The sequence below is a fragment of the Chamaea fasciata genome, unplaced genomic scaffold (genome assembly GCF_029207755.1).
Source record: "Chamaea fasciata isolate MVZ Bird 193981 ecotype frontalis unplaced genomic scaffold, bChaFas1.0.hap1 SCAF_2, whole genome shotgun sequence".
Classification (NCBI taxonomy): domain Eukaryota; kingdom Metazoa; phylum Chordata; class Aves; order Passeriformes; family Sylviidae; genus Chamaea; species Chamaea fasciata.
The window spans coordinates 64,732,896-64,745,461 of NW_027094087.1; the positions used below are offsets into that span (position 1 = coordinate 64,732,896).

At 36.3% G+C, this 12,566-nt stretch overlaps 1 protein-coding gene across 5 annotated transcripts in view; it reads right to left on the reverse strand.

Moving 5' to 3' along the window:
- Positions 1-2,505: 2,505 nt before the first annotated feature.
- The window catches only part of DACH1 (dachshund family transcription factor 1), a 356,356-nt gene continuing 346,295 nt past the window's right edge, over positions 2,506-12,566 (reverse strand). For all 5 annotated transcript variants that reach the window (XM_066176271.1, XM_066176268.1, XM_066176270.1 and 2 more), the window contains one exon: positions 2,506-5,331. In XM_066176271.1, the coding sequence (XP_066032368.1) occupies positions 5,294-5,331 (38 nt within the window). In that variant the 3' untranslated portion in view covers positions 2,506-5,293. The remainder of the gene's footprint in view (positions 5,332-12,566) is intronic.

The window sequence follows — 12,566 nt, forward strand, 5'->3', positions numbered from 1 at the left end:
GGTTTGAAAATCTTCAAAGATGGAGATCCTGAAACTTCTCTGTGAAAACTGTTCTAGTGCTTCAACCCTCTCATTTAGACTTCTACACCTTTATATCCAGCTGGAGGTTTTGTTTTGGGGTATTTTTTGGGGGGTTGTTTGTTTTGTTTTCAACTTTGGGTTATTTTTGGTGTTTTTTTTTTTTTTTGTTGGTTTGTTTGTTTTTTGCAGGGATCTGTTTTCTTGTCCCTTTTCTAATACAGCAAGATAAGCCTAGCTGTGTCTTATGAATGAAATTTAGAGCATCAATTAAAAAATTCACTGGACTATGCCAACCATTGTCACTCTAATCTGGATGAAGAAATCATATTTCTTCATAGATCATGTGCAAATTCTCCCAAATTGCTTAGTATTTCATTGTACTTGACTTTTAGGTGAACATTTACAATGTTTCCCTGTACTCTGGCTGTCTAGATTTTATTACTAACTTGATTCCTTTTAAGAGCTTGAATTTCAGAAAGTCCTTGTTTCTCCTCTGAAAAAGAAGCTTTTTAAGCAGGAGACTGTAGTTTGAAATGGTGTGATACTGCTGATGGTGGAACCATCATCATTGATCAGGGTGAGCTCCTGCTCAGCAAAGGCACACTAATACATTCCTCAGTATACTATGGATGAGTTAGCAGCTACTGAAGAAATTAAGTTTCACAGAACTCTGGAGCTAGGGTATTTTATTTTAAGAAAGGCATTGAAATTGTCTGAAGTTCGGCCAGCAAAACTGGAAGTATCTGTAATCAGCAGTCACGCTTGAAAATCTTGGCCTCAGTCTTTGTTTATTGCAGTTTTGTGTCAAATAACATGTAAGCACATAACAAGTGAAGCAATTTTCAAGAATTTATAGAACCTTCAACAAATAAGAGGTTAATCTCTCAGATCAAAACCCAACCTGATATCTCTTTCCACTACAAAAATACAAAAAAAAAAAAAAAAAAAGTAATTCCCATTTGAGTCTGTCAGTTCTTACAGGATTTTCCTAAAACTTTAGATGTCTAGCTGCTGAGTCCAAATTTCTTCAGGATCTGACCATAACCTACTACTAAGGGGGGCAAGATATGTTCAGGGTAAAATTTTCTTGATTTTGATCTGAGCTTTGACATATTTTTGTTTTACTTAGGTCAGAAGTAGTACCAATATCTGACTATCTCTCAGCCTATGCCGCCTCAGACCTGTTAAATGCCAGGCACCTTGCACAGATGAAGCAGCTATTTATTAATGGAGGTAGGGTGGAACTTATGAGAGTACAGTTCCTTTATGCTGAAAGAGACTATTTCCTGGGATGCTTAAAAACACAGAGGTAGGTTACCAGGCTGTTACTGTAGAGATAATTTGGGTTTCGGCATGAGCTGGACTGAGATTAATGAGTTTACATTTTTACCCTGCTTTAGTTGTGCCAGTTTATAGCAGGGGAGCTGGCTACAGTGTACCTGGGATCCTTACTAATTCAGACATGCAGGACATTTTAATGCAGGTAGAAGGAGATTGTGATTGCCCTACATACAGATAACCAAAATCCTAATCAGGCACCCAGCAACAACAAGCTGCTGGAACCCAGGAAGCCTGTCAGCCTCATGCTTGCAGTCCCCAGGCCATCCAGGGATAGCAGAATGGGTTTATCCCAGAAAGCTGATCTCTTCTGCTGTCCCAAACAGGTCTGCCCCCTCATGAAGGCAGAAGCATTCATGTAGGTATGGTTCAGAAAGCAAGGGAAGGGGAAGGATGGGAAGAGAAGGCAAGCCAAGGCCAGGACAATAAGGCAGAATACTTAAAATCAGTCATACCTCTCTGACTTTTGAATTTTCAGTAAGCAAAACCAACTTTGTTCCAGATTTGTTCTTAAATAACAATCTTGACCTTAAAAAATACAGCAGCCTTTTTTTTTTCTCACAATGCCATCTAAAGATATGCTATTTCAGAAATATTTCTTTCTCCAAATGCCTGTTTAAATGTTTAAATACTTGAGGTTTGTTAAAAAAAAAGTGTTTCTAAACACATTTTGTCAAGTGAAGGAGATTTGAGACAAAACCAACAGGATTATCCCTGCATTTTTGTAGTTAGAGGAATAATATTGTTCTGTTCCATCAATGTGTCCACTTTACATTGTTCAGCACAAAGCTTTGTGAAATAAGAATCATGGGAATATCACAATATAAAGGAAAAAGGTACAAATAACAGCTTCATAAACTGAGAAATGTACATAAATAAATCATGTAGATGGGGGCAGTTTGCTTAGCTGGCAAGAAAAAAAAATGGAAAATATGCTTGTTAAACAATAACCACAGAGTGTGCTTTTATGATGTTTTTCACCACAGTAATTCATATTAGAGATAGAAGCAGTTGCATGTTAAATAAAATCATTCAGCATTGTTCTCCTCACATTACAAAGAGCTGACTTATGTTGTTTTTAGATGCCTCCCATTAGAAAGTAAATATTCCTCTGATGTTATACATTTCAGAAAATTTAATAAAGATGAACTGTAAATAAAGTCACGGGGAGATTTCAGACAGTTTTATTAGCAGATTGTTGAAAAGAAAAGAAAATTAAATACAATAACAGTAAACGTGGTTCTCACATTGAAACCAGGCTCAAATAACTAGGCTACCATAGAAAAATTTCCAATTCTTGCATTATGATGTAAAAACAGATTTTTGTACAGATTTTGTACAACAAAATTCGTAATAACCTTTTTTCATTTTTAGAAAACTTTAAATATATAGATAAAAATAGACAATTTTCATAGGTCCTACATGAAGATGAGTATGTTCTGTTCCAAGGGCTTGCATAGAGCGCAAATGTGGTTATAATATAGAACAACTAGACATTAATATCTTAAAGATTACAAAAGCATATAAACAATAACATGAGGACAACTTTTCTTCATAACCTATGCCAAAAAAAAAAAAAAATCCAAATCAAAAACCAAAACCAAAATACCAACCCAAAACCGGTAAAACTAAAGAGGGGCAAAAAACTTCAACTTACGGTAACATCTCATGTTCTGTAATATTTACACTGTTTTTAGCAAGATTCTTTCTAAACATCCAGTTCATAAATTGGTTCCCCTTTAATCCTTAACACTTCTGTTTATGTACCAAGCCAAACACTGAGGCATTCCCAAAGGTCTTGAAAGAATATACTGTAAAACTACTAAACCTACTTACAGGTGACTCTATGCAAGGAGCAGAGCAATGGTAAATGCTAGTACATATTTCAGTTGTAGGCTTTTAATTCTCTTTCAGATATGAATGATTCAAAAGCTTGCCACAAGTCCATCTAACTTTACAGCTGTTAACCCTTTAAAGACTGCATATGAAAAAACTGGAGTACAGAATCCCATGTGTGTTTAAGCAACTATGACAATCACAAAAGAATCATGGTTAGAAAATAACATCACTACAAAGTATTAGACAACAATATTCAATGAAAAATATTGCTCAATATTTCTTTAAAAAAATTACTGTGATGTGAACTTGTATATACATGTTTCTATTGTTAAAAAAGGATTGTGGTGGAGTAAATATGAACTGCACAAAATAAATGTGTACCAGTATTGCAAGGAAGACCTACAAACTATAGAAGCTCAGTGCTAGAGTTTTCAAACAGTTTTTTTCTTTTGGACAAAATAATATTAATATCCAATCAGAACTACTTTTAAAGAAATATTTGCTTTAAGTTAGGCATCTTAGACATTTAAGATTTTGATATGTTTCCATGTAATAAATAATATTTTATATGCATAAAACATTAGATGAAGAAAGCATAATCACAAAACTTACAGTAATAGCACTGATTCACAAAATCAGTCTTTAAAGGGGTAACCCAAAAGTACGCAAAGCAAAGAACAAAATTTTTAGTAATGTAATAAGCAGTGTTTTGCAGCTTACTTCCAGTTATCAGCACAAAGGTGAAAACACATATTGTAGCTTTCATAAAGACAGTGAAAGTAACACATAATCATCCATCCCTAAGACAAGGTGGGAGGGACAATAGACTTCAACTGTATCACTCAGTTCTACGTGGAATTGGACTGATACATCAAGTGTTTGTTAGGTTTTCTTTTTTTAGCAACATTGACATTATATGACATTAACATATAAAAATATTTCTGGCATTTTGACTTGCTGCTCAGCCACAGTTCATTCTTAGAAGTGCACTAGTCAGGGCACTAACCAGGGCTCAATATACAAATAAAAGTGGCTGAAACAGAATTCTGACTTGTTACCAGATGCTTAAGATCTCATTCAGTAATACTGTGACTCCAGGACAAATATTTACATGCCTGCATGCGTTAAAACTAGAAAGGTGTCTTTCTGACCAACAGGGTGACAAAACAATATTATCTAAAAGTTTCATTTCCTAAACTCTAGATTTCTACTGCATACATAATACCTTCCTTGTGTGATTTGTGTTATATACTGTACATGTGACCAACATTTTGATAAGAAGCAAAGTCTTTTATTTCATAAACCCCTGCCAGTTTACAATGAGAAATTATTATTCTTTTTATTTTTTTAAAATTTTATTTTAGGAAAAGAGACTTAGTGAATGGTAAAACAGTTTGTTTACATTCAGCATTTCTTTTCACTTACACAAAATTCCATTTCACTTAACGTAGTCTAACATATATGTGTTGGTCTCTTGGAAAGCATGTGGAAAAAACGTCTTCAGAAGAAAACCCACAATCACAGTTTGAAAACTGAATGTATCAATTTTTTCTTCTTTTACCTTTTTTTTCTTTTTTTTTTTTTTTTTTTTTTTTTTTTTTTTTTTTTTTTTTTTTAAGAAGAAGAATCCTCTTATGCCCTCTACAAGTTCATTTCTGAGCTGTCTTGCTGGTTTCAGTATGGTATAACAGTCTGTAAGTGTACTTGGACACCACTGGAAGGATCATTGGATGTGCTCAAATATATGGTATTATCAGAGGGGGAGAGAGTCTGCATTCCTTGAATAAGGGAATACTCAGCCTTGTTCTGACCACCTGTAATTTTGGATACAATAGTCCGGCGCAGAGATGCAGATTTTCGCTGTGAGAACAGTGCTACTGTACATTTACAAACATTTTCTAGATCTCCAAGTTAAGCCACAGGAGATAACCAAAGGAGGACACTCTTGCAGAATTCTTTACATTTTTGAAGAACATTGATAAATGAAGTTGAGGAAGTTGGTTTGAAAACGTTTTGTTTCCACAGAACTCCTTATGAGCCAATGTCTTACTGCAACGTTCTTTACTGTAGCACACGTATTTTCAGCAGGAAAAATTCAATACATGACAGTAGTTTTCAAATAAAGTCTTCCATCTAAAATATGAAAGAGAAACATTTACTTTATATATTTATATCTTCAATGAATCAAAAAGAGGAAAAACCCCACAAGAATTAAAACCTCAGCGGAAGTAGTCATGCAACAAATCTGTAAAATGTCCCCTATGGTATTTTTTGTCTGAAAAAAAAAAGAAAATCATAAAACCTGAATGTCACCTTGGCAATTTCATCTGTCAGTGGTCAAATTAACTCTGCCGAAAATTACATGCACTTTGCAAGTTGTGAAAACTGCAACAACTTCTGAAGCTTTAATGTATGATGGACCCATATCAGTGCTAGGGCACTAGGAACGTAGGTGGGGCCTCTGTGCACGTGTTTTTACTGATATGCAAACGTAACTGAATACTGCTGAACAGCAATTATTTCCTTCATGGTTGCAGAGCAAAAAAATCTTCTTGCATGCAATCGTTAGTACTCCCATCACTAAAAGGCATAGTTCATACTTTCTGATTTAGCTGTGTTGTTAAATATACCATGTAATGTAACCATTGTGCACATTTGTAGCTATTTATATAGAACCCAGTATAGGATATTTAAACAGTATCAGTGAAGTATAGCCTCCTTCGCCCCATAAATGAGATTGACTGAACAATTACTATGTTAAAGATGTAAGCACGATTCTCACAACATCTTTTCCATCCAACTGAAGAGCATATATTTAAGTGAGATATGTGAGAGAACATGAGAAACACAAAGCTCACCTAGCCAGTAACTGTTGAACCAAAAAAAATTGAAGAGAACATGCTGCCACAACATACTTTCACCTAATCTGTAAGCACAGAGCATTTTTTTCTTCACTTGGGCCATGAACATCTTATATACACCTATTTTGATAGCAATATGAAGATTATTTTTTAATAAACAGAAAACAGACAGAAAAACTTCTTAGCTTTCTGACCTGTAGGGTAGAAAGTGTTGGCCCCATGGGAATAAAGCACATTATGAAGCAACTAATCCTCCCCAGTGCATAATTACTAAACACTACTTATATTTTAGACTGTAAGCATTAGCAACTACAAGCTGTATCTCAGCTCTTAAAGTCTGCATGAACTTCTTATTTAAATATAAGTAAATTCAGCAAATATTTCGAAGATTTCAGAATTTTTTGTTTCTGTTTTGGTTTTCTTAGTCTAACATTTTTTATTCCAAATCAGTCTATAGAATTTTTTATTAGATATACAGTAAAAATTAGATATACAGTGAAGCAATTGTGTGAGATAAACCTGTGCAAATGAATGCTGAAATTTTTGAAATGCTGGGTTATCACTGAAAGATGTGGCATCACCTCCATAAACTTACTCTAATTGTTGAGAGAGAGAAAAGTGAACCTGGAAACACACAAAAGTACACACCACACAGCTGTAAAACCTTCTGCAGACTCCTTTCCAGTTCTATCAGAACTGCTGGGGAAAGTGGGAGGCTGTAGAATCACTCTGCTGCAGAGATACTAATCTAATGTCCCTTTGATTTCCCTTTTCCACCACTAGTTTTCTTTTGCAAGTTTCCGTGGTATATGCCCTTTTGCTACTTTCTCCCCGTCTTTACATTTTCCTACCCCCTTTCCCTGCTTTTTATGTTCCTCACTCTTTTTTTTTCTTTCTTTTTTTTTTTTTTTCCAGAGGACATGATAACTTTTCCACTACCTAAAACTAAACGTGCTTCCTCTCAGAACAACTGCCATTCTCTTTGCTCTTTATGGTCTTTTTTTTTTTTCTTTTTTTTTTTCTTTTTTTTTTTTCTGAAGAGAAATAAAAAGGAATTGAGTAAGGCCTTAACTTAAAGACTTTTTTATTATTATTTGATGCATGAAAACAAACCAAAATGCTTATGGGAATTTAGGAGAGAAAGAAGGAGCCTCTGGAATGGAGTTCAGTAAAACTGAAGGCCTGGAACACCATCTCCAAAGAAAACCTGCATTAAGTGCAGGATAGCTAGTGCTACTACTGGCTACATTTCCATATAGTTCTCCCAAACATATTGAATAAACATAATAAACATTTACAGTACTAAAGCTGTCTAGATACCTCTGCAGGAATATTACTCTACATATATACCAGCACTCTGGCTATCCTGAATGTACACTTGCTAATGAGCGCCATGTATAATTCCCATGCCGTAACATTCTGATAACCTGCAGTCGGTAACTTATTTTATTATCCTAGACTAAAGGTCTCCATTTACCTTTTAAAATAAAATATGTATTAAAACTAATTCTCAATTAAAAATACAGCTGCAGGAAGCAGAATGCTTGCAGCAGCCAACAAAGGATGAACAGCAGTACAGTTTCAAAAGTCAGCTCTACTTTACACTGCTTAAGGATCCAACCTGGCAGTGAAATCAATAGGAGGTTTTTCACTTTTAAAAGAAGACACTATCAGATCCTGTATTCTGTATCAACACACAATGAATAGGAATAGAAATGAGCAGCTCTACAAAGCATCTTCCTTACAAAGTAAGAGGACACTTGTTTATATATATAAGTTCTCTTGAACATCTTCATTAACAGCTTGGCCACAGAACTCGAAGGAATCCTAAAATTTGCCAGCACTAAATTGGGAGGAGCTGTTGACTCCCTCGAGGGCAGAGAGGCCCTGCAGAGAGACCTCAACAATTGAGAGAGGTGAGAAATCAAGCCATATGAAGTTTAACCAGGGCAGGTGTGGGATTCAGCACGTGGGATGGAGAAATCCTGGTGGTGTGCATAAACTGGAGAATGAGATGATGGAGAGCTGTGCCATGGAAAGGGACCTGGGGGTCCTGGTAGATGGCAAGTTGAACATGAGTCAGCAGGGCCCTGGCAGCCAGGAGGGACAACCCTATCCTGGGGTGCATCAGGCACAGCATCACCAGCCAGACAAAGGAGAGGCTTGTCCTGCTCTGGTCTGCACTGGGGCAGCCTCATCTCCAGTGCTGCGGGCAGTTTTGGGTGCCACAGTATAAAAAGACATTAAACGGTTAGAGAGTATCCAAAGGAGGGCAATGGAGATGATGAAGGGTCTGGAAGGGAAGCCATATGAGGAACAGCTGAGGTCACTGCATCTGTTTATCCTGAAGGAGACTGAAGGGAGACCTCACTGCAGTCTTCAATTTCCTCACATGGGAAAGTGGAGAGGCAGAAGCTGATCTCTTCACTCTCATGACCAGTGAGTGTAACAGCATAAAGCCAAGTCAGGGGAGACTTAGACTGGATATCAGAACAAGGTTCTTCACCCACAGGGTGGTTGGGAACTGTAACAGGCTCCCCAGTGAAGTGGTCATAGTACTGTGGCTGAAAATTTCATGTAGCCACTCATAAAGAATAAGCAACAGATGAATAGCAGTGCCCTTCAGAAATTCAAAGACTTCAAACTGCTCTAAGAAAAAACTCACAGCTCTGCAGAGGGACGATGACCTAGCATCACAAACTGGTGACCAAATAAAATCCCTATATTTGACTGCTGTCTCTTTCCATTGGTGACTCCTACTACCCTGTTCCTATCCATTTCCCTCCCTATTCCTAATATTCTGAGATTCTTTCCAAACAATAGGAACTTCTCAGTGTTGTTGTCAAAGCCACCAGAGTCACTTCGCCTCTAGGTGTAGCCAGAGCTCCTATCTGAATACAAGTGGAGTATTACCACTGATAGGCCTTTAATGATTTCAAGGTTAAAATCACAGACAAAACCCACAAATCATGAAAGTGATCAGCAAATCAAGCCAGCTCATCCTTTGTATGCCAATGTGAAAATACCACTACTTCTAAATCCTAAATCCCGAGCATGCCTGTGCCTTCTGCCTCCCAATCAGCTTTAATTTATCAGCTACGCAGGCTTGTTGCATTACTTTCTTCTGTTAACAAATGCAGAATTTGTTTATCAGCATAAAAACAATTTTACCTAAAACAAATATGGAATATTTCAGCCACACAAACAAATGCATACAAACATATACCACACAAACACACACACAGAGCTTTCACTGAGGATGTTTACAACACTGAGGTATATTTTTAGCCTACTGAAAACTGTTGATCTGTTGTGGAGTTTCCCAAATTTACATACTGTTACATACAATATAATACATAAAACTTACTTTTACTCTTAGGAAGTCAAGCAAAAACACAAACTGGGAAAATACTGCTAAATTTCTAAATAGAGCAGTGTGTGATTAGCAGATTGTCATCTGTTCTAATTGCTCTTTTGCAAATGGCAGTGTTCAGCAAGATCACACAAGCTCATGCTAGTAACTCAAACTGAAAATGCCACTAGTCCTAAACATCATTTGTTTTTGTCTGTGGATTGATATGACAAAAATTCTACCCAGAGTGAGGGAGTATTTTTTTAGATCAACTCTTTTTAATTAAGTTTCATTTTGAAGATTTTGAATGAACATGCCCAAATAGTTAAAAGGTCATAAATGTTATAAAAAAAACCCAAACAAATGGAACTGACATAAAAATTTGCAATGCTGAAACAAATCATATGCCTAGAAAGGCATTCCCACAGAGATGTCATCTGGGTAATGATTCACTTTAGTGTTCTGTGGGCAGCTTCCAGTAAGCTTCTCTATGGGCCCAGCATTTTGAGAGGTAAAAAACCAAACCCACACAAATATTATTACTATTAATATGCAACCTGGTAAACTGATAAAAATGTACAAGGAAATGCTAGGTTTAGCATTCAACTGCAAATGAAGTCACCCGTTAGATGGTAATGTGGGTATTTCTGCCACTCAGTGCAAGTCCCACTGGGGTTGTTTGCCATCCAAAAAATCGTATTCTAGTTTGTATTCTCAGAGTTGCTTTAAAAATAAATCATCATGACTATAATACTGCAGTGTTTATTTTATGAAAATCAATGTCCAAGGTGTGCTGTCAGATCTGACTTCAGTCACTTGCTATCTTAAAAAATCTACTGAGCTAAATTCTTCTTAGGAAAAGGATAGTGTTTTCTGTAGTTAGGAGCTGAAAACAACCAATCCAGAGACCAAACAGACAGAAAGATCAGCTTGACACAGAGAGCTGATAAGAAAGAACCCCCCAGAGTCCATGTTAAGAAGAAAAGAAAGGGACGAAATACTTTGTGAGAAGAAAAATCACAGAATCATAGAATGGTTTGGGTTGGAAGGGACCTAAAAGATCAGCAAGGACCACCCTCCTGCCATGGGTAGGGATTCCTTTCACTAGACCAGGTTGCTCAGAAAACGAATGACAAGATATGAAATCTCAGTGTGAGCTTTGGAAAATTAGGGTGTCAAGGTTTGAATAATTTTTTTATTTTTATTTTTCAATTCTAATTTGTGAGCTGTAGAATAGTAAATATCAGCCCATTATCCAAAAGCCCTTACATCAAAGTAGCCACAGTTTTAGTTGTTAAAAGTCCCAACTTCAGTTAACATATTTTTGTCAAATATACACAGGCCAGTGGTAGAAGCCAGTTTTCACTCAAAATGGGTCTTAAGGGTATTTGAGTACTGTATCTATTCATCTATTTGTACTTTCAAAGAACAAAGGTTGGTGTCTCTTTTTGTGAAGGCATGAACTTTATTCCCAAATATGGCTTTGAAATTTTCTGTGATTTTACGTTTGATTTGTTGGTTTTGGTTTTTTTTCCCTGTTGTTCTGTTCTCTCTTTCAAACTTTCTGTTTCTTTTCCTTTTCATTGTAGGTAACAGAGATTTCAAGTACCCATGGTTTCCTGGTCTTATTTCATGTCCTTTGAAAGATAATAGCAGAGTTAGCTGAATCCTCTAAGGACTGTATTAACACAAATAACAAAAAAAACCACCAAAAATAGCAACCAAAAAACCTACACATGCATATGTATTTAATGGAAATAAAAGGTTCTTCACTCATAAAAATCCATTTGAACTTCATCTCTATGGCTGGTGACTGAGCTGACCTGAGCTTAGGGTCCTCTTCTAAAATCATGTTGCAACACAAAATCTCCAGGACTAGCCCACGTGCTACTAAAGGGAGCAGACGCTTCATATCGGAATTGAGTATACTACTGCCAGACCCTCCAACCATTAAAATCTGTTAACTTCAGTTTAAAAGAAATAAAATATTTGGGACCTTGAATGGGGCTCCTAATATCTAAATCAAAGCAAAGCTACTCACTTGTGCTAAGTAACATAAAAAATTGCATTTCTGTTAGGAAGTAGCTTCATTGAAAATGGCAGCAATTTTCTCAGAAGTTATTTCCAGGCACCTGTAACCTTAATGAGGTTTGTCCCTTTCAAAGAACAGTTGTACGTGCATGCCCGAATGCACAAAACCTCTTCAGCCCAGAGCTGATAAAAGCATCTGCATGCCATAACTCAAGCACATTAAAATTATATAACTGGTTGGTTTATTTGTTTTAATAAATGTGAATCACAGTGTACTTCTAACCTTTCATTCAAGATGATGTTTTGATCATTTGGAGGAAGAGAAACAAAACAAAAGGAAGGGATGGCAAACAAGTGGTAATGATTCATGTGATATTTGATAAGACAGCAATGGGAAGTAAAAATAAAAGCAAGCATATTGTGGCAGATGGAAGGGATCTTAGTCAAGTTGTAACCCCTCTTCAAAAAAACTTAAAGGAAACAACTAATTAAGGAGGAAATATATTTTTGTATACTCTTCATATATTTCATTCCAAATTGAGACACAAGAGGATTTATTTTCCACTGAAGATGGAAGATAAAAATGGAAGTCTAACTTCTTAATCATGGGAAAATAATTCATGATGAACTTGAGTCTTTTTCAGTTTGCCAAGTGTGAGACAAAAAGCCCAGCATTTGTAAAATTCAGTCATGGAATCAACTGAACATAACTTTTCCTAGTACTCCTAATAAAATGCTAAACAGTACATGGTCAGGGGAGATAATTCCTCCCAGTGTCTAGAGTTAATTAGAACTCTGACGGTTTATAACTCAACACTGAAAAGGAGGGACAGAGGGATATACACTGAGCCGACATTGTTATTGGCAAGTAGATCATGCATTGGGAAACATGGATGGATCCACTGCCATCTTCCCTAGGAGAGTACAGGAGATGCTTGAAAACTGGCTCAACCATTAAGGCTTTGAAATTCAAGCAACTTGCTCTTTCAAAAAAGTGCTCATCCAGTTTTTATGCAAAGATGGGTGATTTCACACTGCATGTTCATTAAACGCATGCAAATATGAAGTATGCAAACATATTTGGCCAAACACTATCCCAGTTTGCCCTTTGTGTAACACCAATA